The following is a 26,192-nucleotide window of genomic DNA, read 5'->3' as shown; positions in this document are numbered from 1 at the left end:
AAATATCCCTCTAAAACAATTATATTTGTTTTATATCTAGTAAGTAACAGCAAAATATCTACTGCTGCTACATTTGTTTTTGAGTCAGGCAGAGGTGAGGGCAGCTATGTGTTTACACCGCTGCAAGGACTCTTTATAATGTAAATTTAAGCCCACTGTCACCAACTGGAACACATTAAAATTTCCTAGCAATTAAGAAAAAATGTCTAGAATTGAAAAAAATCTTGACCCCCTTTATATATTTGTGTTCTGTTCTTGTGACTGTGGTTCTTGTGACTGTGGTACTTGTGACGTTCTGGATGTTTTCAGTCTGATGTTGGTCAGATAAATACAAATACAACTGGTCAAGGTGATAAGAGTGTAGTCATAATGTTAAATGTAAATCACCAATAGCTGAACCAGGAAGCATCTGCTGTCGGGGGCCTCAGAGACAAATTCAGCTTAGGGCCCCCTGAAAGTTAGAGCATGACATCACAAGGTGGAACTCAAACTCAAAAAGCATTACTCAAACATGTGACATTGAAAAACACAACTCCAGGTCTGTTTTTGAGGAGGCAACAGCATTATAACATGTCTTAAAGCTCACAAGAGTCCATTTTGCGTAATATAGGACCTTTAATGTCAAGAGCCTCTGGCTTGTGGGCTGGATCACTCAAGATGACAAGGTCTTCACTCCTCCGCACTTCTCTTGTTAAAGTGCGTGTTCTTTGCTGTAATGGACAAAACACAATCCCTGAACTTATACCATTTCATAACTTGAAGAAAAGATGGATGTGTTTTTCTAATATTCTCTATTCTTCTATTAGCTACATTATACCTGCAACCAGGAAGAATCTATTTCTTTTGCACGGTTAGAAAAATCAGATTACTATAATAACGCAATAATAAGATGAGACTGCAGTGTGTTTATGAGAGAAATCCACAGAGATGTCTACACTATTCCCAACAGGGGGCACTATTTAGGGGTTACGCTATTTTTAGTGGTGTCCGAATGCCCAGTTGGTGAAAAAATGGTGCACTCAAAATCTACCAAAAGTATTGTCCAGCGCTGGTCATTAGAGCGGCCAATATAGACCACAATGCATTGCAAGGTTTGGAAAAACACCAGCAGATAGCAACAGGTATTTAACTGGACACAACATGACTGAATTAAGCTTCTATTGATGCTTGATTATGTTTAAAACACTCTTTAATAAACTGTTTTTGTATAAAGTTGCTAGCGTTAGCCGTTTAACTTAGCTCGAGCTTATAACAGAGCGATAATTTCCACATCTCAGACAAAAAGTTTAATAATCCAGTCCGTTTACGTGCGATCCAGCTCATTATTAGTCCATAAATACTCGTGTGCCAGTCCAATCTGATTATTTATGACAGAAATCAGGTTTGATCAGAGTTTAACCTTTTTTTGTCACCCAGAGTCACGTGACCCAGATGTAGCGACCTGAGGGCTAGCGTAGACATTCGGGCACAGCCATTTGAAGCTAACATTTTGAATTTCCAACATTTACTCTTTCATTTTTCGTCTTTGCCACATTCGTTTGTCCTTTGTCCCATGTTGTCCTTGTCAAAACCTGCTCAGGTGTGAACAGTCAGAAAGAAATCAGATTACTCACATCAGATGTAACTGTTTACATGGCATTTGGATAATCTGATAACTCCAGGAATCAGATTATGATCATATCTGTGTTGTGTGTGTGTGTGTAAACAGAGCCAGCCAATTACAGCCCGCTCCCTCTGTCTCTTAACCAATTACCTGCAGCGTCATTCAAACAGTATAAATGCACTCTCTCCTCCATCTCCACCCACCGCACCATCACACCATAAAAAAACACAACTCCATGGTGATGTTTGGACACTCCCTCTCGTTCAGTGTTTGTATTTCTTTATTTTTACTACTTTCTACATTTTATACATACAGAAAACATCAAATATATGAAGTAAGATATATGGAATTATGTAGTAAAGAAAAAAAAAATCCTCAACGTAAACACTAACCCTAAATATTTTGTAGAGTTATCTTTTTTCTTTACTACATAATTCCATACATCTTGCTTCATATATTCGATGTCTTCTGTGTGTATAACATGTAGAAAGTAGTAAAAATAAAGAATGCATTGAGAGGGTGTGTCCAAACTTTTGACCGGTAGTCTATATTTAAACAACACCAGACAAAAGTTATCTCATCCCACGTTTATTTATTTTATTTTATTTTTATTTCTTTATTTTTATTATTTATTTATTTTGTTAATTTATTTTTTACTACTTTCCACTTTTATATACACATAGAAGACATCAAATATATGAAGTAAGATAACTCGACAAAGCAAAGGGTGGCAACTTTGAGGATTCTGAATATAGCATATAATTATTTTTTATTTATTTAAAGAATTACTTTTTTATTTGTTACATAATTCCAAATACACTGCTTGGCCAAAAAAAAAGTCACCACCTTAAAAAAAAAAAGTCAGACACCGCCTTTATCTTTGATTATCTCACACATTCGCTGTTGCGTTGTTTTGATTTTCGCTTCAATGTCACGAAATTTATTTCCATCCAGTGTTCCATTAATTTTTCACCAAGATGTTGCATTGATGATGGTCGAGTCTGACGCTGCACAAAGCTTCTCCAGCTCATCCCAAAGATTCTCAATGGGGTTAAGGTCTGGACTCTGTGGTGGACGATCCATGTGTGAAAATGACGTCTCCTGCTCCTGATCCACTCTGTCACAATTTGAGCCCGATGAATCCTGGCATTGTCATCTTGGAATATGCCCGTGCCATCAGGGAAGAAAAATCCATTGATGGAATAACCTGGTCATTCAGTATATTCAGGTGTCAGCTGACCTCATTCTTTTGCTGAACCTAGACCGGACCAACTGCAGGAGGAGAGGACATATTTGCTTAGTTAAATCCGCGTGGGGACTTTTTTTTAGGCCGGGCAGTGTATGTTACTTCATATATTTGATTTCTTCTGTATATCAGATGCAGAAAGTAGTTAAAAACTATAGAAACTATAGAAGCACAAGGGCACAAGGGGCTAATCACCACATGTGTGCTGCTGTCACACTAACATGCTATGTGACAGTTTCACACAGCGTTTTACACTTTGAGAAGTTTTATAGAGTGATTTAAGTCGTTAAAGATCACTCTAACTTTTCTGGTGTCTCTGTAGAATAACGTATCAGTATGGTGTTATACATTATCTCTTTTCATGGAGACAACCAGGTGTGGACCAGACACGGGCCACAGCTTACAGGTCAGATCCTTGGAGAGGCGATATTCCTCACGGTAAGAAAGCATGTTTTAGACATATTGGTTTAGCAGCAAGAAGTATCTGTGATTGAATAGATCCGAGATAGATTCACATAATGAGGTTTATCTGGTATTCTGTTAATATATTTTTAAAGATCAGTTTTTCAGACCAAGGTTTAGTTTGTTTTCAGGACGAGGGGGGCTTTCTACTCTCACACACCTGGGATACCGTCCTGTAAAGCACTTTGTGTTACTTTTTTTTGTATGAAAAAGTGCTATATAAATAAAGTTTGATTTGATTTGATTTGAAAAAGTCGGCGGTGTCTTCCTGCCTCCACCAGTAGAAAAATAGCACCAAAACCTGTTTAACTCTATAGCGTCAGATGCTATCATCGCTGATAGACTCGCGGTTGCAGACTTTCCATTACCGTAACTCCGTAAATTCAAACGGCGTCTCAAGGCAGAGGCACGGGGCTCTTTAAATATGTTACATGTTTCATTACGGCCATGTGCTTACATTGTCCCTCGAAGATGACCAATCAGAGCGCAGGTGCCGCCGGGATTCTCCCAGTCAGTTATTTGCTGCATCAAATGAAAAAAAAGGATGGATATGTAAAATAGAGGTAGTTGTGTGGAAAAAAGGCGAAAGTACATGATGATACTTCCTTTAACATGATTTTTATGGCTAAAAAAGAAAAAAAGTCTAGGCGAGCTATAATGATCTGTAACGGGTGTCAAACACATTTTCCCTGAGGGCTACATCAGCAAAATGGTTTCCCTCAAAGGGCTAGATGCAATGTAAAATGAATACAACTACTTGCAACTTATTAATTAACAGTTTCTGAATTTATTACTTCCTCAAACTACAAATGTTACATGCACATTTCCATAGATGTAAAATATGGCTGTGTAACTGTGTATCTCCTGATAAGACAGTCATTCATTTTAATTTACGTTGTTGCAGGCCACATAAAATGATGTGACGGGCCACATTTTGCCCACGGGCCATAAGTTTGACACATGTGGTCTATAATGTGCTCAGTCCTTATGAACACATCACAGCAACATCACGTGGCCACTCTGAGGACGAGCACTAGCGAGCAGTTGAAACGGTGAAGTATGAAAACAAAGTAAACCTCGGTCTAGTCAAATAAAACATGGAACATTTCTCCACACTATTTTTGTCTATTGATAAGATGTTTCTTGATATGTTTTGACGACTTTCTCTCACTGAACCCTCGGAGGCGCCGGCTCACCGCCCGAAGGCCGTTATGGGCAGGTTGGTATCTGCTTATCCGTCACACAGTTTTATTGCATCACTCTGTCACAGCAATGGCGGGGAATTGGAGCCATGAGGGCCCCTCCTGACACTGACGCTCTTCGCTGACAGGGGCCACTTTATGCGCCCAAAACATTACCCCAAATGTTCATTTTTTGCACGACTTTATTTTTGGTTGCGGTATCGGAGAGCCCTAACAGCTGCTAATGTGTTCCCACCATGCCCGCTTCTATTTGTGTCATTTTAATAGGCGTTTTTCCAGTCCAGTCACCAGAATAAAGCGGTGCCAGTGCCAGGGAGATGTCCAATTAAACCTGGGTGATAAAACAATAACAATATCCACTGGCGCCCGAGCATCATCCGAGCATTAAAAACAAATACGAACAGACACAGGAGTAGACAAATAAAATGAAGCACACACAATTAGACACGTTGCTACAGCGGTAATAGAACAGGGAGGTGACACTTTGCAGACAGTTATGGACTCTTCTCTGTAAATGCAGTTTGTCATCGTGAAAGAAACGCGCTTGTTGAGTTTTATTAACCAGAGCGATGTCAGTTATGGCTTACTCCATCGCGGTTGTTGATTCAGAGCGGGCGGAAGATTTGAGGCGAGTCTGGTTTCAAATAATTCGGGTGTGCGGTTTTAAGTATGTAAGTAAATTTTTATATAGCGCTTTTCCACCTTCAAGGTTCACACACACACATTTATACACCAACACGGTGTACACAGACACTGGGGACAAGGGGGGTTAAGTGTCTTGCCCATTGACACGACAATAGTGTTTGTCTATGGGAGCTGGAATCAAACCGACAAGGATAAACACTCAATCAACTGAGCTACATGTAAGTTATAGCATGAGTAAACGTGTATTATATAGCGCTTTTCACAGATAAACATCACTTTGTGCTTTACAGACAGCGGTTACACAAAATTACAACACAATAAGTAAAATAAGGTAAAGATAAAATAAACGTCAGTCAACCAAAAGCTTGTGTTGTAAAGAAAAAAGTGACTGTTTTGACAAAGCAAAGAGTGGCACTTTGAGGATTGGAATATAAAATGTATCTTTAAAAATAAGTAGAGTTGTTTGCCTTTTTTTTATATTACATAATTCCATATACAGTGGTCTCTCGTTTATCTTGGGGGTTACGTTCTAAAAGTAACCCACAATAGGCAAAATCCACAAAGTATCAGCTTTACTTTTTACAATTATTCTATATGTTTTTGGCTGTAAAACCCCTCACCACACACTTTATACACTTTTCTCACACAGGCGTTAACATTTTGTCACATTTCTCTCCCGTTTAACCTCTCTCAAAGTTCAAAGTTCAAACCTTCGTAGGCGCCTTTGTCGGTGCAGAACGTTTCATCGACATTGTGGGTTTTGTCGGGGAGAAAACAAATTGCAAACGTACAGCACTTCAGAGTCACACTGCGATCCAACGTTTATGTAAATTTGTCTGAACACATTCTGTACTGGACAGGAGACACGGCACGGAGGAGACTGATGGACAATGGTCTACAGTCTCTTAGCATTTGGTGTCTTCTGTATATATAACATGTAGAAAGTTGTAAAAAAATTTAAATAAAAAAAACATTGAGAGGGTATATCCAAACTTTTGACAGGTCGTGTATATTAGGCCATGTTGTTATTGTGCCATCGTGAATAACCATAAAGTTGTAGCAATAATCATGAAACAATTCCTTTTTTTTTTTTTTTTTTTTTTTTTTTTTTTTTTTTGACAAATACAAGTATAAATATAATAAAAAGTATATACAGTTTGATTTCTTTTCTTTTTTTTTTTACTTCCAGAACTAAAATGTCATCCATCTTAATGCAAGTCCAGAGTTACATTGTCCAATCCTTTTTTTAAATAAACACATCCTACAGAACATCCACCTGAAATAACCCAGGAATCGTTGACTCCTTTAGTTATATTTCGTGTGTTTTGCTCTTGACTTCAGACGCTGGGTAGGAGAAGAGGAGAAGGAGGAGAAGGAGGAGAAGGAGGGGTCCTCTCCAGTCTCTCCAACACAGCAGCTCAGCGCATAGCACCGTGAACGCGCATGCAGGGAGCGCTGTGGAGACGTGCGCGCGCGTATCGGAAGGGGGGAACGAGGAGAAGAGAGGCAGCGCACAGACACACACGAGCTCAAGTGCAGGCAGCTCATCAGTCCAGTCGCCAGCGGAGCCCGAGACGACGGATGCGCGGGAGCCTTGGCGTTTTTACAGCTGCGTAAAACCGTTACCATTACCACTTGTACCATCTCCGGCCATGAAAACGGTCCTCCAACTCCTCCAGCTCCTCGGAGTGCTCGTCTGCAGCGGCCAAGGTACGAGTCCAGGGGCGCGGGAGAGTGCCATTGAACACCTCGGCTTTGGTTTGACTTTGTGGACAAGTTGTTGTAGCGGATCCGGGCTGTCGTTGGGTCAGTCTGTAGCGGTGGAGGACAGTAGCGCCAGTGTGTGCGTCTGTACGTCTCTCTCAGTGGTGTGTGTGTGTGTGTGTTTGGGAGAGCCAGAGAGGGGCGGATTGTTTAAACTGGATGTTGTTTTGTAGTTGGGGCACGTCTTGCGAGGGGCTACAATGCTTTCTTCTTCTGAAAAGCGGGGGATTATGTCCGTTCTGGCTACACTTCATCCACGTTTATCCCCAGATCCACTTGCTTCAACTGCTTGACAAACCCCTCCAGCGCAGTCTGTCTTGTGTCTTTTATGTTGACACGTTTCTAAAGATGTCCAAATCTTTTCACTGACGAGCCTTCTGAGTGCTGTACGTGTTGTTTGAAACCGGCTGCATCGCGTAAAGTTTGACATTTGAACGCGTTTTTGGCGAGAGCGCACGGAAGGACACTGGGCACGTTAATTAATGCACCTGACGTGGATGCCTGACCGGTGCGTGGCATTGTGGACATTGTAATCAACGTAGGTTTGAAAGAGACAGCTGCTCTCGAACCGCTCTGCTATGTAGCACTTCAATATTTTTGCTTTTACGCACGGTTTTGTTTGGATCCGACGTTTTTGCGAAGACGTTATCCACGGTCATTATGAGTTATTTTTTGATGTAGACTTGAAGGAGTTTGAGCACTGACCACAGACACTTGCTGGTACAACGGCAGGTGGGGGTAGAGCGCTGCAAAGTGGCGCCAAGAGTTAAGACATAGCCACGGGAAAGCTGCTCGTTATACGGAAGTCAGTACAGAGGCGCAGAGACCCGATCCGGTGGCGCGTTAAGAACTTGACTATTCCAGGCAGCAGCCCAGTTGGAGAGGCAGACACTGAGAGAGAGAGAGAGAGAGAGAGAGAGAGAGAGAGAGAGAGAGAGAGAGGTGTTAAAAATGTCGGTGAATCTTAATGGGGGACTCTCACTGTCACCACGAATGTATAATGTATGACAGGGGCTGGTGTGAACAGCCAAATGCGGTTTGAAGAGAGATGGAGATAGCAGATGTCGCTGGAGACTTGATGCTTTAATGCGGGTTAGTGTCGCTGAACTCGATGATGCCTATCCTGGTTTATGAATGGAATTTATTGTAATCCGGCTGTTTAAGTTTCATTAGACAACTCCAGGATTTGGAAGGGTTTGGACAGATGAGATTGTTGCGTAGCTTTAGCTTCAATACATCTCAATATCAACAGAATTGGGACATCAATGACAGATGTTCATTAAAGATACAGTATGTTAGTTTTTCGCTAAACAATTGACTAAAATAACCATTTGTAACTCCATAGAGAACGCTCCAAAGTATGGTTTTAACACTATTTGTAATCCTGGAAAGCTCACGAGTGAATTCAGTCAAGTCTCATGCAAGTTTTAATCATGTTTACTCACTCCTTGCATCGCCCGTTTTACAACTTCACCTTCGATCTATCCCCGCCTTTAAAACCAACCATGTGTTTTCATTCACTAAAGATTTAACACGCCGCAAACTCTTACACATAGCTATGTTTTGTCTCACATTTTTGCAATTTAAGCTCTCGAATCGCTTGTTTTACTGTATTACGTTCCAACTCTTGAGCGATTTTCATTCAGTAACTCAATATCTCCCGTTCAAAACTAAACCCATCGCCTAAATCCTTATTCTTTTCGCAACTTTGACAATTTCAGACAAGAATAACAACCGTAAGAGACAGTTTCAAAGTCACGTTTCACTGTTAACCAGGAGCTGTCCATTTCGCCTAGTGCTGAAACTTATTTTTCGTGAACAGCTGTAGCGAGCTCCAATTTAATAATGCATGAAAAACCCTCACTTTGCAAGCCGGGGTCGTAAGCCTAAACACGGATACTCATTTGTTCTACCTCTTCTGGGTTGCGGGGGTATTACATCACGCCACCCAAACCATCCCCATTCCAACCGTGCATTTTTGATAGCCATGCAAATACCCCTGTTAGAGTATCGTTTAATATGAAGCAACTGGTGATAGACGAGCGTATCTGGCAACGTTAAGTCTACATTTTTCACCCCGCTGGCTTTTAAAGAACAACATTTACTTTCCAAGTCCCCGGTCACCCCACGCTACGGAGGCTTATGCTTATTTTTTTCTTAGTACAATGAGTTATATGCTTGCACTGGCTCGCCCGGGACTCTGCGTTGCGATGTTAAGTGGCGTAATTAAGATATTTCAGTGCATCTCGAGGGGAAAATGTCACCGACTTAGGGTTTCAAAGATTTATGCCACTGTGCCAAAGTGTATCGCAGAGCACCCGGAGTTGAGGCATAAGCGTGTGCCGGAGCGCTATGCTAGCATCCTTCATTTACGCTCTCTGTGCTTTGGAGGGAACTTTGCATAGAAAGAAGGTTGGACGATTGTGATTGGCTGAGGTGTTTTCAATCAGTCGTGAGTTGCTGGAAGTAAGGTGTATTATTTGGTTACGGACAGGTGGAGTAGCAGTTTTTCATATTAGCAAGTGTTAGCGAGACAATCAGAGCGTTGCCAGATCTGCTTATTTTATCATCTGATGGATCAATAAAGTTGTTGAAGGAAGAAATGGTAGTAAACAGTTGTATAAGAGGTTTAAATACTAGTTTCTGTGGTCCAAATGAACAGGGAAATGCTTGTTTTGATAGAAATATGTTACACTTACAGATTTTAACTTGGTTTTGTAGCTTTTGATTGAACAATTAACCAAAAACTGATGACTTTTACTGCTAAGGAAATACTTTCTCCTGCCCTTGTCTAGTTCTACATCGATTTAACTAAAGCTGAGTTCTTCTCTCAAACAGAAAACACTCCGTTCCACCTTGTGATGTCATGTGGCAATACAGGAAGTGCTCCACTGTGTTTTTAAACTCCATACACACTACTCCATACACCTTACCTAGAATTATTTGGATAAGTTCAACCCTGGGATTGCAAATCTGTACTGAACAAAAGGTAAAAGTTAGCCGTTAACTTAAACTACCACTTCATGACATCACAAGGTGGAACAGGGCGTTTTGAGCTTTGGAGATGTAGACAAACTAATAATGTATGTTCCTAAGGATATAATAACATGGATTAAACCTCAAAGGAGTTCATTTTGTGTAATATAAGCCGTTTCAGGTGTCTTTCCATTTCTACGCTCTTCATTTATCTAGACTTGGACAGGCCCAAAGAAAGCAATAAAGGTGCACTACGTAACTTTTTCGACAGAGGGTCCACCACCTGCTTGTCTTGATTAAATTTGCATTGTTTTTCGCAATAAATACCTTGAAAATCACTAATCAAATCTGATCGAGTTTAGCCCGGGAGCGTCATTTACAGTACACATCTCCATGGACACGTTTACGTTTAATGCCATACTGTGGAACATTCCAGGCAAAGCAACAACACCTGTACGCCGGCAACCAAATAGTTTTCATCCCAGTTAATTAGACCTTTCCATTCCCCCATCAAATACGTGGCACTTTTACAGTCTGGATCTTTATTATGTTCCTTGAAAGTCCTCCAAGGTCTTAATCCAGCAATCACACCACGCAACAGTGGTCACACACTCTTATTAACGACACGCACGGCTGTTCACACAAAGCGGTGGCCTGTGTTTCGGTCCGGCGAGGTGAAATTGATTGCGTTATTTGATTAATAGAACGGGAGGGGGGGCTATACTCGCACACATGCAGCACCAATGTGTATATGAAAATGCAATAGCTCCCCCGAGGCCGCCGCATACGAGAAATCAATTTAAGGAACGACCGGAGTCAGCAGGCCCTCCGAATTGTACAAAGGGCAATCTCACTGTTATGGATATGCTATTTATTTGCCTGCGAGCTTTTGATTTCTCCAGCGTGCCCTTTAGCTCCCAATCTGCCAAGTTCAGACCTCGACATTAGATTTGTATAAGACGGGAATGGCTGTTATAGTCTGAGACACCTGGAGACGCCTAGCAATACCACTGCGGCGCATCTGTGTTGTCATAGAATAAAGTAATACCTAAACAAGGTTATTTTTAGGCCTATATTCTTTCAAATGCACCGGAAATGTGCAAAAGGCAGTAATAACGTGCGTTTGAAAAGTTCCATCTTGGGTTAGAGTATAAAACGTATTTTCAGAAAGCGAAATTATGGGAGGCAAGGATTTGATGTCCTTCGGGTCAGCTAGAGGGGTCCAATCTCCATCCATTTTCTTCCACTTCTGGGGTCAGGTCGCGGAGACTGTCAGACTTCCCTCACCCTGGACACTTCCTCCAGCTTTTCCAGTGAGACCCCAAGATGTTCCCAGGCCAGCCGAGAGATTTTGTCCCTCCAACGTGTCCTTAGTCCTTCCCAAGACCTCCTCCTGGTCCAGAACAACTCACCAAGGAGATGTCCAGGACGCACGATACCCGAGCCACCTCAGCTAGCTCCTGGCAGCGGCTCTAGTCCGAGCTCCTGCCGGGTGACTGCGCTCCTCACTCCATCTCTAAAGGAGAAAACATATTTTGTCTGTACAATATATAAACCACAAAATATTCCATTTGTTGTTTGTGAACTATGCAAAGTTGGCAGATAAATGTAAAACTAACTTGCAGTGTAATCTTTCAAAAAGGGACTAAAGTGATATGTCCACACACTGGCATTTCATTTTAAAGCTTAATCACTTTTTGTTTAATACTTCTAATATACTAATGGCTTCATCCAAGTCGTTCACTGGCTCTTTTAGCACATTTCTGGTTGTTTGCTGTAAAATCGTCCAAATGTTGTCTCCAAGATTTTCCAAAAACACAGATATTTAGTCCTGTCGCATTAATTACTGTATCGACTCATCATTCGATATATGAACACTCAGTTTATTTTGTGGCTCAGTTTTTTTTTGCAATAGTGTGGAGATTTGTGTTACTTTGGTTGGAATACAAAAGGATTTGAGCTGTAAAGTGTTAAATAACTCACTCTTGGTTAATTATTGGTTCATTCCATTATTTCGTGGCAGCTCAGGCCTTTTAATGATACGGCCTATTTAAAAAAGAGTGCTGGGATTATCTTGCTTTACTTTAATCTTAATCATCGGCATAAAGTTCCAATAGTATCATTCATTGTAGTGTTTCTCTGTAGCGTAGAGATATTAGTAGTTTTCGTTAAAATCGCCCATTTCAATTGTCATATTTTGGAGTACAGAGAAGATGTAGACGGCCTGGAAGTGCGAACATGAAGCAAGTTGGTGTGAAAGCAGAGGATGTTTGAAAAAGAACAGAAAGAACTAGAATAAGTATCCATATCTTCACAGAGATTACCCAACTTGCGGAACTAATAGTTTCACACTTATCTGACACTGCTTTGTTTTGCTAAGACACTTTTGGCCGTGTTTCCGTCTCGTCGTACCAAAATGGAGTGTAGGCATTTGGCATATGCAGCCTTGGCGTCGAAATAGCAGCGTGTTCAATAATACCCTTTGCCAACCCCTAGTCTATTTTCACTCAGCTTATCCATTATTATCATGGGAGTGACTAATGTTCTTCTGGGATTCACACAGCTAAAGAGATGTAGACAGCAGCATGCCCCCTCTGAGTTGGCTCTTTAAGGCCCTGTACCCGATTTATTCCCATGTATTTCTACAAAATTGGCCCTGCCTCGGTACAGATGTATTGCATAAGCTGCTCTGGAGGTCGAAATGAGTCAGCTGCGTTTAACTATAGCATTTTATTGTCCCCTGAGAGCCTGTTAGCATGCTAGTTGTTATATTTGTTTTTAGAAGGACATGTTTTAAATAGACTTATGTACTTTTTTATTGTTATTATTTAGTTTTTTCTGTATTTGAACTGGGCGGCCATGAAAAGGAGATTCTTGAGCCAATATTAAGCTATATTCTGATCTATGTTATAATGTTTTTCCTCAAACAGTTGTGGAATTTTGCTAAATGGATTGTTCTGAGCTTTAAGTCATGTTAGAATGTTGTTACATCATTAAAAAAAAAAAAAAACTGCATCCAAATGCTGCATATTTAGGCTGCGTTCTTCTCTCAAATGAAAATACTCTGTTCCACCTTGTGATGTAAGGGAAACGCTCCTAAGCTGGAAATGCTCCTAACTTAAACTACCACTTGATGACATCACAAGGTAGAACAGATCATTTTGAGCTTTGGAGATGTAGACCAATAATAAAGCGTTACTTGGACATGTGCGAATGAAACAAAACACAACTTTTATGAGGTAACAATGCTCTAACATGGCTTAAAGCTCAGAAGAATCAATTTTGCGCAATATAGGACCTTTTAAATCAAATAAAAATTATTTACAATATCATAGCAGTGAATAACCAGGATGTTCAGAATGTATAAGATAAGTGTGGAAAAACTTGAGACCACTGCAAACCATTTAAAATAAACTAGTTCTGTTTTTCACATTTCTAAAACCGTCCCATAAAAGGCCGAAGTTTGATTGACCGAAATGAGAAGCTTTTAAAACGTTGGAATATTTCATCGGGAGTGATTGCGATAGCGTCTAGTTAAATTGCATTGCCCGAGATCGAATCAAAACTCTACGGAGTCCAAACTGTGCCAAAATTAATAAAACGTAATTGAATCCTGTACGAGGTGGAATCAAATCAGGTCGGGAGTGATGCGATTGGACGGGGCGGCTGATGCACGGCGAGGCGGTCCGCAGTTTTAGTACCGGGCGGTTTGGCGTTGGCCTGAAATGACACCCGCTTCCTCTGGCACGTGCCCATGCTTGTCGTGCCAGTCTAAAGGCCAGACTAACTAGCGGTCTAATAGGAGAAGCCCGGCCTGCCAAGGTGACAACGGAATGACTGGACCCCCGGAGAAGAGGCAGATGGATGGACAAGCGATTGCTCATTTGCAGCGTAGATCCATACAAACTGCTGTAAATTGTGTCGCGTATAGGAATTAATTTGAAAGTTTTGCCTATGCATTTGACACGACCTACTTCCTCATGATTAAGAACCACCACCTTGAACCTAGCTGCTATTATTATGTTGTATGCAGTATGGCTTAATTGCACACGCATAGAAATGTACATCTTTTCTGCTCACAACATCCTTTTTCTTGTATTGAATCAGCTCCCTTATGTCACCAGTTGCATGTTATGTGATAGCTAAGCGTTACAGAAAGCCAGAGATGGATGAAAGTACAGAACAATACAGTAAAAGTCCAGATGAAGAGGTGAAAAGTAAAAGCATCACGTGAAATGATCTACTTAAGTAAACGCATTTAAGTAGTTTAAAAATGTACTTTAACAAATTAACAACACTTGAAATGTGAAATGCTTTTTACTCTTAAAGTGTTAAATGTAGTGATATTGATTTAAAACAGTAACAATATGAATCAGTGTCTAATTTTTGTTATGAATTTTGTGTGTTTATTTTAATTTGCTCAAAGCCGAAGCTTGAACTCGAAAACTTTAGTCAGGATGTTAACACGAACATGGTTAAAATCACTCCTCAAATCATATGAAAAATACTTTTTCTTTTCAGTCCAGTTCAAAAATGTAGTGGAGCAGAAAGTACAGATACTGCTCTCAAATGTAGGGAAATAAAAGTAAAAAGTATCCACTGTAACATGTACTTAAGTAAAGTACAGATATGTCAAAATTCTACTTAAGTACAGTACTTTACTATGGTTTCTGCGGTGGTAGAAGTAGTAAACATTAGTGGTAGCTGTTAGTCCACTTACTTTGATGTGAAAAGTCATCGGTTCAATTCCCCAACTCACACTTTATGCTTGTCTTTGGCTAAAAAACAGCAATGTACCTTTGTAAATACATGTTTTGTGATTAGGTGCTGGAAGATTTGCATTTTGTCCATGTTTTAAGGTAATGGGAGACACTGGAGCACCTAAAGGAGGCTCCCTAGACATAGAAAGAACATGCAAACATCAGGCCCTACCTGATCCAGGAATTGAACCGAGGACCTCCTTGGTGTGAGGCGATAGTGCAACAGGCAATCGACACCTAAAGTTAGATAGAATATAGAGCAACTACCCATGAACCATGACTGGAAAGAGAATATTTGAAATCAAGAGTCTGTTATTTGCTTTGTAGTGTGTATGGTAATTGCGTATCTTCTTCCAATGCGTTCGCCCGTTGCTAATGAGTCAAAGTTTCTACAGCAGTTAGCAAACACCCAACGGTATGGGACATATGGCTACGACGGACGGGAAATTGCCAGTGAAATCCGTAAAAAGGCCACACAACAGACGCGGTTGGAGAAATAATGAACGCTCCATATGAGTCATCATTAAAGACCGCTTCCTCTTGGCGCCGGCCCCGCGTTGCTGACAGTTAAAAGTACTCCTCTGCAGGTATGCGGGTACACCAGGCAAGATGGATGCCCACGGGATGACAGGGAGGGGTGGCGCGTGACAGATTAACGGACAGCTGAATGCGCTAATGTTGACTGGCTCTTCCACCATAATGAAGTGGAGGCTACGCTATTGACGGCCAAGGAACAATATTTCGCTACTTCGCTCAGGCTTGTGTCGACCTGGCAAGAGTTAAATCTAGCTCGGAGGCAGCAGCCCAGTGTGTCTGCGCTCCATCACCGTGATTGAGAGGGAAGCTAATGCTAATTGTAGCGGTGTTGGCTAGGTAGGTAATGAGCTGCAGGCTAGTGGATGAAACAACATCACCGGAGGAGTAAGACAGGTGGATTTAATCTAAAATTCACAATGTTTAAAATGAAAAAAAAAGTCCAAAAATGTATTTCATATCAATTACTACACTACGCTACGCTACTTTAGCATTGTTCACTTTAAAAATCTTAAAATGTCTGCAATAAATTTACTATTTTGTTCTCTCTGCTCCTTTAGCTAGCTGTTTTGTAATTAGAAATGCCTCGTTGTATTCAGGGAAGTCTTGTGTGATGTCATGTAGCACTTGCACACAGCCTCCAGTGGCAAAAACTGTGGCAAAACTGACCAGAAAGTTAAATATTTACCTAGTTTGCAGTAAAATTACCAAAAATCGCTAGAAACCATGCACTGTACTATTAAATCATCATATACAGAGTTCAGTTGCGCAAAAAAAGTTGTTAGTTTCCCTTTAAACTCCCAGGAACTAAAAGTGCAGGTGTAGGCTAGTATCAGGAAAAAAACTTTAAAAATACTTTACTACTATATTTTAGTAATATACTTTTCTGTACAGTTTCTGAATAGAACCACACAGTTTGTTCTATTTTGGATAATAGTACAGTCCTCTTTATTAGTGAGGTCTAGTTTTAAAATTATTCTCGTCTTAAATCTATTTCAAGCCGCAATTTACACTTTTTTTCATCGGTGTGAAGAGACGTCCCGGGGAGTGTTGGTGGTGATAGAAACTAACTAGAGAGTGCCATTTTAGGACTTGCTTTTTGTACAAATCTTATTTTTGAAGCCATAGTAGTATTAGGCTAGCAGTTGTACAAATTTTGAGCTGAGTTCCATATTTGAAATTCCGACCACGAGTATCATAGCAACCAAAGAGCCAATCCGGAGTGAGGTTGTTGAAGGTGACGCCTCTTTCTGTCCACATCGCTGGTTTTGCAGGGAGCGGACTCTTGGCAATGCCGTCAATCAAATCTGATGCTAACGCTAGTGGGAGCAACCTCAGGAAATCTCGACGCGCCTGATTTGTCTGTTATTAATGTTCATATTTTGATTTACAGGCAAAAAGACGACATAAAAACACCGGGATCATGTAGAGCGGGTTATTACGAACAATTTAAGACCAAAATGATGAGCTTAACTGCAGTAGTTACAGAGAGAGGGGCGATGTTTTTTCAATAGAAAGTGAATTGGCGCCAATGGAACCATATTAGCTATGCCCATTTGTATATAGTCTATGCAGTAGTAGTAGCAGAAAATGCAATAATAGTTGTTGGAGTAGCAGAAAAAAAGCAGTATTTGTAGTAGCAGCAATATAAGTACGTAGAAAAGAGGCCTGGTTTCCTCGCAGTTGAAGTACAGCCCATTGAAACTGCAATATAATGTCTTTTCGGAAACTCCAAATTGTTGTGTTGTTAACAGGCGGAAGAGACACGAAATTGTAGATGAGTAAGATTTGTGGAGTGCTTGGACAGTTCTGTGGGAACGCCAGAGCCAATTACATGAAGAGAAGCGTCTGTAAATCTGGTGGAATACACACTTTTACCGTCTTGTGCAAACATTGGCTGTGTGCTAGCGGGAGCATCTTAAGCTTCCTGGCTAGTCCTCACAATCCCCAAATCTCTCCCCATATCTCGTCTCCGCTCGTCCAATTGCAGTGAAAACGATTTTTTGTAGCATTTTTGTACAATACTAAATTTAAGTTACTATGTTTAACTTTTACTACTTGTGTTCAACTTGGATGCTAGTACTACTCTACTACCTTTACTGCTAGTAGGGGAGGGGGATATACATTGCCATGATAATTACTATAGTACTTAGTTTGCGCGAACATTAAGTCGATAAAGTGTTTCATTCAAGTGTTCAAACTGTTTTATCGCAGCTCATGATTTTTTACAATATCGTAGATTTACAATAGTTTTTGTGGTTTAAATCTGCTCTTGGGTTATTACGTCAGTGGCATAAATTCATTTCAATATTATCGTTTATTGTCTATGTTTACTTCAGCGATATATCAAACTATATGCTCTTTTTTTTCTTCTTTTTCAACGGAATGGGAAGCTTAAGTATTGAATTTATGTCTTAAATGAAGGCGTGTGGGATTTTCTTCTTCCCACTCCCTTTTGAGCTTATATAAAGACTAATTTGTGAAATGTACTTTAAGTGTATCTGATACATGTGCTCGAAATAAATTTTAAAAAAAACTTCTAAATTTGTTATTGTGCCAGGCCTAGAGGATATTGCCAAAAATCAATATTGCTGTATGTTTTGAATATGCCAAATATAATACAATTTAAAAAAAAAAAGCTGTTAATATCTCAGTTTAGGTCATAGACTGTATATGTAAATGGACATAGCTAACCTGCTAGCTGCCGCGCTCCAAATAGGAAGTGATCATCGGCACGCTTCCGACTCCATCGACTCTGGTGTTAGACTTGTTGTTCTGGTCTTAAAATGTTCGTATTAACCCGCTCTACGTGATCCTGGTGGTTTTATTTCACAATTTTGTCCGTAAATCAAGATATGAACCTTAATAACAGACAAATGAGGCGCCTTCTTTCCCTGAGGTTGCTCCCGCTAACGTTAGCAACAGGTTTGATTGACAGCGTTGCTAAGCGTCCGCTCCCTGCTAAACCAGCGGTGGGAAGGGGCGTTACTTTCAACAGCCTCTCTCTGATTGGCTCTTTGGTTGCTATGATACTTGCCTCTTTATACAATCTATGGTTAAGGTTCAAGTATCTTTACACGTTACTACCAGTGCATATAGTACAGCTGTTGCTAGGCACATACTTAGCAACACAGCACATAGCAACCGCGAGTACCCGAGCGGGATTTGTTAACGAAATTGCTACCTAGAGATTAATACTTAAACCACTTTCCGACAATTGCGACTTCTTTCTTCTTAATTTTCCTGTACTTCCCACCTTGACAACAAAACCCCTCGCATTCGAATTAAGTGCTAGATTTTTCATATCAATCCCAGAATGAACTTGCTAAGTAAAACCAATATTCTTATTCAGCTTCATAATCAAGTCCTTATTTTGATCGTTGGCAAGAAAGAACACTAGATTGCGGCGCGTCAATTTTCTGGGAGCGTCATGAAGACACAATGGCGTTCTGATTATCTCAAGACTATTATCAGCTGAATTCTTGATGAAAATATTGACTGACTCAGACAGCGCTAGCTCTGTCAAATTATGAAGAGAAATTAAGAGAAGTGAAGTGCGCGCTAGTTTGCAAGCTAAGCATTGTGTACGATTGGCTGCTATCCGACGTAAGACACTCTTTTATGGACTGGCTGTATTAAGTTATGTGAAACTGAAAAGTCTACTGTACGGCACCCACTCAGGCGTGCTTCCTATCAGGCATTGGCCCGTCGCCTTGTCATGTCTCTCGCATAATTAAGTCAAATAGTGATGGATGGAGTCGTCAGAGGGGTGACGGTGTACCGCCTTCCGAGTCCGGCCCAGCTGCCAATCACGCCTCCCCAATCAGTCACTGTCCAGTAAACAGGCGAGAGGTTCCGTCTAATATCACGGCGTTACCCAGACGTAAATAATACGAAACGCGCAAGAACAAATTTGAATTTAAAGGTCCTATATTACACGAAATCGACTTTTTTGTGAGGTTTAAGCCATGTTATAGTGTTGTTATCTCGTCAAAAACATACCTCAAGTTGTGTTTTGTTTCATTCACCCACGTTTGGAGATGCAGACAGACATAATAAAGGGTAATTCGAAGCTCAAAATGCTCTGTTCCACTTTGTGATGTCATGATGTCAAGTTAACAGCTGCTTTTTACCTTTTGTTTAGTCAAGATTGATAGATAGATAGATTCTAGTGAAGGTGTATGAAGTTTGAAAAGACAGTGGAGCACTTCCTGTATTGCCACATGACATCACAAGGTGGAACAGAGTGTTTTTTGATTGTGAGAACCCAGCCTAAATATGCAGGGTTTGTGTCATAAACTTGTGAATGAAACAAAACACAACTCGAGGTCTGTTTGTGATGAGAAAACATTATAACATACATCAGAAAATAGCGTAAAATGGGTCCTTTAACATTTTTGTGATGTTGATTTCCATGTTGCCCCAGTACAGATATATTGTTTAAGCAACTCTTGAGGTCAAAATAAGTCTGCTGTGTGCTGTTTGCATCTAACTTTAAAGCATTTAATTGTCTGATCAGGAAGTGGACGTTGGCTTGCTAGCACACTTTGGTCTCTGAGAGTTGTGGCGTACAGATGTAAACAGAAATATGTGTGCAATATACACTACACTGTATGTAGTATGTAAAACCCTGAGTACATGCGTATATGCAACATCTGTCTGTATGTATGTGCCTTATATAACGAAAAATAGAATTGAATTGTGCTCATAAACTCATCACGGAGCCTAATTAGGACTGTTAGAAACGCATGAGATAAGTGCGGATTAACTTTGGACCACTGCAGACTGTTTAAAAAATCAGTTTTTCACATTTTTAAGGCAGTAAAAGCCAAGTATTGCGCCTTTTTTAACATTAGTGGCTTCAATTAACTTATACAGCGCTTTTCCATCATTCACCAGTGTACGCAGACACTGAAGGGCAAGGTTGGGTAAGTGTCTTGCCCATGGATACAACAACAGCATTCATCTGTGTGTCTTAGTTAAGTCCTACTTCTGGTTTGGTCCTGGACAGGGAAGTCAAAATGATTGTGGTTATGTATGATTTTGATTTTAAATATGTCAAAATATATGCAATGTAGGTGACAGTTTACGTCCTTTATAATTTATTTTTCAATCAAAGTTGGATTTCTTTAAGCTCTTAACTTACGAGGTGCATAGCGTTTTGTAATTTTGAATGAAAGGAAACGGCGCAGATTTGACCACAGTATCAAAAATTAAGAACATTTGTAAAATTCTCAATATCGCAAAACGAAAATAGTAATGGTGTCATGTCTGTTTCTGGTTTATTCCAATTTTAGACCTGCTTTAGTCATCCATCACACATAAAACATTCCGGGTTCTTGACACATCCCTCCTTAACCCCACCCTTCGATACCATTCCCAGATTTGATCCTGCTCTGGGATGACTTCAGGCTGTCCGGTGCCCTTGCGGGATTGGCTTGTTCGAGGAAGTGTCTTGAAAAAAAGGGATCATCAGACCTCTCGGATTTCTCGCCCGCTGGCCGGTATCCCTGTTTCTTGATGACAGATAGATGAGAGACTCCGGCGTTAGATGAGAGAGACGGATGGCGACCAATGGCGACACTTGAGATATACGGCGCTAGCTCGATAACCACCGCCGAGACCAGACGCTTTGTGCACTTTTGATGGCCTCTCCCTTTCCACGAGATCTTCAAACGGAATTTCTTAATACGACTTATTTTTGTTTCGGTCCAATTCGCCTTTTCATGTGCTCACTTGGTCCTCCCACTCACGTCGACGCTCCGGAGCCTGCATTGCCAAGATAGCCGCTCGCTTTCCTTGAAGTACTCGAGTCCATACTTAAGCGGCCCATAGTCACGCCACTTTTCTGATCTATGTTATAATGTTGTTTCCTCATCATAAACATACCTGGAGTTGTGTTTTGTTTCATTCACGCATGTCTAACGTGTAAATCCTGCATATTTAGGTTCATCTCTGAAACGGAAAACACTCTGTTCCACCTTGTGATGTCATCATGTGGTAATACAGGAAGTGCTCCGGTGTGTTTTTAAACTCCATGCACCTTCATTAGAATAATTTGGATGATTTCAGCTCTGGAATTGCCAATTTTTACTGAACGAACGGTAAACGGTAGCTGTAAACCACCACTTCATGACATCACAAGGTGGAACGGAGCATTTTGAGCTTTGGAAATATAGACAGACTAATAATAAATGATCACTCAAGCATCTGTGAATTAAACAAAACAACTCTGTACGACTAAAATACGACAAAAAGCTCACAAGAGTCAATTTTGCGTAATATAGGACCTTTAAAACGCATACATTCTTACTGTGAGCGGGGCCGCCTCTCCACAGATCTGTACTGTAACTTGCCCTGGTGGTGTCTCCATGGAGATAGATTAATGTAATGTCGTACTGTCGAACATTCCAGGCAAAGCAACGTAACGAAGCACATAATGGACCCATCACGACAAAAGTTGCACGGTGCCCGTTTAAAGTCAATATCTTATTAAAAGTGCGAAACTCGGCACAGTTTAACACACACGATATTCAAATCTTGTTTTAATAAATGTTTTAATATATCTTCCGCCTACTTCCCAGCTTTCTCAGTTTCAATATGGGTTGTTCTGCCGTTGGCTCGTCTGCTCGACTCCCTCCCACCCCCAAGGACACGTTCTCCTGTACTGGAACACACAAAGGATTTCTCTTTAATTAAACCTACCATTTTATCTTTACCTTCGATCAGACGCCGCGTTTACTGACACTCCGGTATCCGCAGCTTCTCTCACGTGTCGCTCCCACTTTTCATCAAGACTTTGAACTCGCCACATGGGACCACTACCGACTATGATTTTGACTACCAAGGTCTGCTGTTTCTTTTCATAATTTTACCCACAGAATTTCCAACGTAAAACGAAAAAAAAAAAGTCTTGTTATTTTTTGTAATTAGGCAACATTTATTTTATCTTATTTTAAAAGGTAGAGCGATAAGACGTGAAGTAATGAGCGAGATTTAAACACATTCTTTTCAAGTAAACGCCGCAGGGCTGGAGTCTTAAGAAAGCCTTGTGATTGTGAGCGCGCTTTGTGGATAGCAGGTTCTTGTTGGAAGAGAATGATTAAAAACAGTGCGGTACATCCAAGCCAAAAATCTAAAATACAAATACAACATGTCAGAAGGTGTCATATTATTTTCTGTCTCATTTTATTTATTTATTTTTGCCAAATAAGTTGGAAGGAATGCTTCAACTTGGTATTGTTCAAGCTTAGTTCAACATGCTACTATTACTACGATTACCACCACTACTACTACTACTGCTACTACTACTACTACTACTACTACTACTACTACGACTACTACTACGTCTACATCTATGTCTACTTGATACTTGTCCTGGTTTGAGCCTAGTTTAGTCTTGACGTAGACTTTAACCTGTTTTAGCCCTGGTTTAGTCCTGGTTTTGTTCAAGCCAAGTTCAACATGCTATGATTACCACCACTACTACTAATACTAACTACTACTACTACTACTACTTCTTCTTCTTTTGCTACTTTAGTCTTGACATAAACTTTAACCTGTTCTGGTCTTGTTCAATCCAAGTTCAACATGCTAACATTACTACGATTGCCACTACTACTACTACTGCTACTACTACTACTGCTACTGCTACTACTACTACTACTACTACTGAAAACAGTTTTGTTGACACTTGTCCTGCTTTGAGCCTACTTAAGCCTTGACATAGACTTGAACCTGTTCTAGTCCTGGTTCAGTCCTGGTCTTGTTCCACCAAAGTTCAACATTACTACAATTTCCACATTTTTACTGCATGAATCCCTTATTAATATTTTGTGTATTACTTGCTGTACTGAACAAACTTAAATCTCATTAACAAGTTGGACTCCTCAGGAACCTCCAGCGCCTCCATCTTGTTATCTTTTGTTATTATCCTCTGACAATACCAAACTGATTAGATTCCTTGGAGCATGTTGCATCGCGGGGACCCTCTACCCCGGCCGGCAAAAGCCCGTTTCTAGCCCCGAGAATCCAGATTACATTTATTTCACGCTGCTTCTCATCCATCCCGCTGAGTGTGAACTAGGCGACCAAAAAAAAAAAAAAAAGCGATAGATCATGTTTTGAGCTCTAAAGGGCAAAAGTCCCAGCTGCGGAACAAGTCGAAACACTGGAGTGCATCTCCTCGCTCAATAAGCAAACGCGATGCTAGATGGGAATATATATGTGCGGGTGGGCGGGAGGGTGTCCCATAGGAAGTGCCCAGAGCCCCAAATTAATAGAGCTCTCTCCCACCCAATAGGGGTACTCTCATTGGAAATCATCACGCTACATAAAGCCTTGCAGAAGGAGAGGTGAGGAGTCCTGGGATAACCTGGGGGACTGCCAAAGCCCAGTCGCCTTGTTTTGCTGCTCATAGTTTTATCTCGTATTGAGGCTACTTTCTTCCTTTTATTTTTTATTTGACAGGGACCGTGTATAAATTAATTAATCTCACAAAAGAAAAGATGACTCGTACCAGATTTAGCGCTTGCTGCTTTCCATGTGCAGCCCCCGGGCACGTGAATACACATTAAAAATACACAGTTCATTACAATTACATTATAAGACTATCAGTTCATCTTTAATATTAGCAGTAAAATACAATAAAATATCTCTATGTCCAATAAAGCATGTTTCCTACAGTCCAAACTAATATCAAAAATCATTATGTGCAGGTTTTTAAAGTGAATACAGAACAGTGCGAATTAATTAGACTGATTTCGACATATTTGATTATCTAAAACGTACTTCAACTCGTACTTTGAATATGGAAGTACTAGCATTTCAAGTTGTTTTATAATAGACGATGGTAAATGGTCACTTTTTTTATGTAGCGCCGCTTTACATCAAGGAACCACACATTCATACACCAGTGTACGCAGACACTAGGGGCGAGGTGGGTTAAATGTCTTGCCCAAGGACACAACAACAGCATTCATCTGTGGGAGCTGGAATCGCACCGCCAACCTGTGTATTTTTAGATCTAACTGCTTTATGAATGATCTATATGTCGGATCGTTATGCTTATAAAAAAAAAAGTATTCTTGTGTCGTTTTTCTCCATCAGGCAACAACATTTGGAGTACGTTTTAAACCAGATGCCCTAAATTTGCCCTCAGTATATAACACACACTACGTAAAAGCGGGAAACGGATGTCCAACCGTTTCGTCAGTTGGCGGCAGACCTAACCACCTGCGCCACTTTTACTTTCTTACAATTTCAAAAGATACTATTTGTAAATTATAACCTTGTCTTCGATTTAAGATCAGATGCCCTTCCGATCTATTTTCTAATAAGATTATATTAGTCTTTCGATTTTGATACTAAGGAATAGACTTGATAGTGTTTCCCAAACCATAATGATGTTTACTAAGGCTGGGTGTCATTAAGATTTTGCTGATACAATAAATACCTCGATAAATAGGCCACGATACGATACATATCTCGATACTGTACTTTTTCGATTTGGTACAATACGATACAATATATTTCAAATTGATTCAATATGATTCAGTGAAAATACAGGCTTAATGATCAACCCCATTTTCACCAAAAATAAACATTAATAGTGCATTTATTTTTCGTTTACTAAAGATGAAAGGACATAACCAAGTGCATTTTGCTTTGTGCATGTGTCTAAATAGAAGAACAATTGAAACTGCTCTATTAGTCAATATTACTCATCCACAGCTTATCCGAGCGCCACGTTTACATGTAACAGGGACATGTGATTTAATAAATATGTTGTGATCCTTCAGAGCCATTAAACTGCGCAACTGTGATACTAAAAGTTTGTGTTAAACCATTATCTGTGCGACACTAATATGAAACACACCTATTTTAATAATCAAAACAGTGAATCAACTGTCAAATGTATTGCATAAACAAGTTTCTTTCCTCTAAACAAGCCACACAATTGTAGTCCTGTGACAGAATTGGTAAAATGTACAAAAAATATATATATATCGATACAGCGGCCCATGATATCGATACTGTATCATAAATTCAACAATACAATATAGCGATATTTTGGTATTTTTGCACACCCTTAATGTTTACACTGTTTGTGTTTTATCTAGTCAATATAATGTCATTTTTTAAACATTAACTCGTAGTACTTTCTTTTATATTCCCGTGTGGCCTTATATCTGTGTATTCCTCAGTCGTGTGGTCCATGGGCGTATACAAATGTTTGTGTTCAAGCTCAAAATCATTCTAAAACTATTCAGGAAAGGTTCATTTCTGTCCCGTGAATGTGACTTTTTTAGTGTTGAAACCTGCTCAATACTTTCAATACTAGTTTTATTATCAATTACCATCTGATTTTCCTTTGACAACACTTGTGTATATTAAAGTCAGGAAATAAATCTACAATTTTCACGAGATCACGGTGGGTATTTAATCTTCTTCTTGCCCCGGTAGCAGATTACCACAACATAAGCCAAAGTTTTGTTGTTTATCATTTTCCAGCTTTTAATCGTACTAAAGAAAACAAATAATAACCGTGTTCATAATCTACTTTTGACTAAATCCCTGTTCTGGCTCATCAACGGCATCACGGTTTCCTGCCTCGCTAGCGTAAAAATAACTTCCATTCATGTAGCGTTAGCGTGAAATCCTTGTGACAGACGGGCCGACCACTGCCCCCTTAAGGCTCCCCATCTCCTCTTATCATTATCTTTGCATTGGCCTCACATTCGCCACAGCCTCTGCCTCTGTCACTGCACTGTACCCGTGAGCGCTCGGATTAACACGATGACTAATCACTCCAATAGGCCCGAGACACAGAAAACCAGCCACAACCCGCTTTTTTTTTTGGAGTCAACTTAGAGGAGAGTCATACGGAGCCACCGGCGTTACTCTGCCGTTTGTGTCGGAGACAATTTGCATAATAGTGGTTGTAGGAAACGTGCAAATGCGATCAGTAGAGTTGTTTGTTCGGAAAATTGGATATATTT

At 40.2% G+C, this 26,192-nt stretch overlaps 1 protein-coding gene across 4 annotated transcripts in view; it reads left to right on the top strand.

Moving 5' to 3' along the window:
* Window positions 1-6,696: 6,696 nt before the first annotated feature.
* LOC117384024 (neural cell adhesion molecule 2-like) overlaps window positions 6,697-26,192 on the top strand; it is a 509,480-nt gene continuing 489,984 nt past the window's right edge. For all 4 annotated transcript variants that reach the window (XM_033981298.2, XM_033981291.2, XM_055228525.1 and 1 more), the window contains exon 1: window positions 6,697-6,868. In XM_033981298.2, the coding sequence (XP_033837189.1) occupies window positions 6,811-6,868 (58 nt within the window). In that variant the 5' untranslated portion in view covers window positions 6,697-6,810. The remainder of the gene's footprint in view (window positions 6,869-26,192) is intronic.

This window comes from Periophthalmus magnuspinnatus, chromosome 2, assembly GCF_009829125.3.
Source record: "Periophthalmus magnuspinnatus isolate fPerMag1 chromosome 2, fPerMag1.2.pri, whole genome shotgun sequence".
Taxonomy (NCBI): Eukaryota; Metazoa; Chordata; class Actinopteri; order Gobiiformes; family Gobiidae; genus Periophthalmus; species Periophthalmus magnuspinnatus.
Note: the sequence above shows the minus strand (reverse complement) of the source record. Positions and strands in the feature narration are given on the sequence as shown.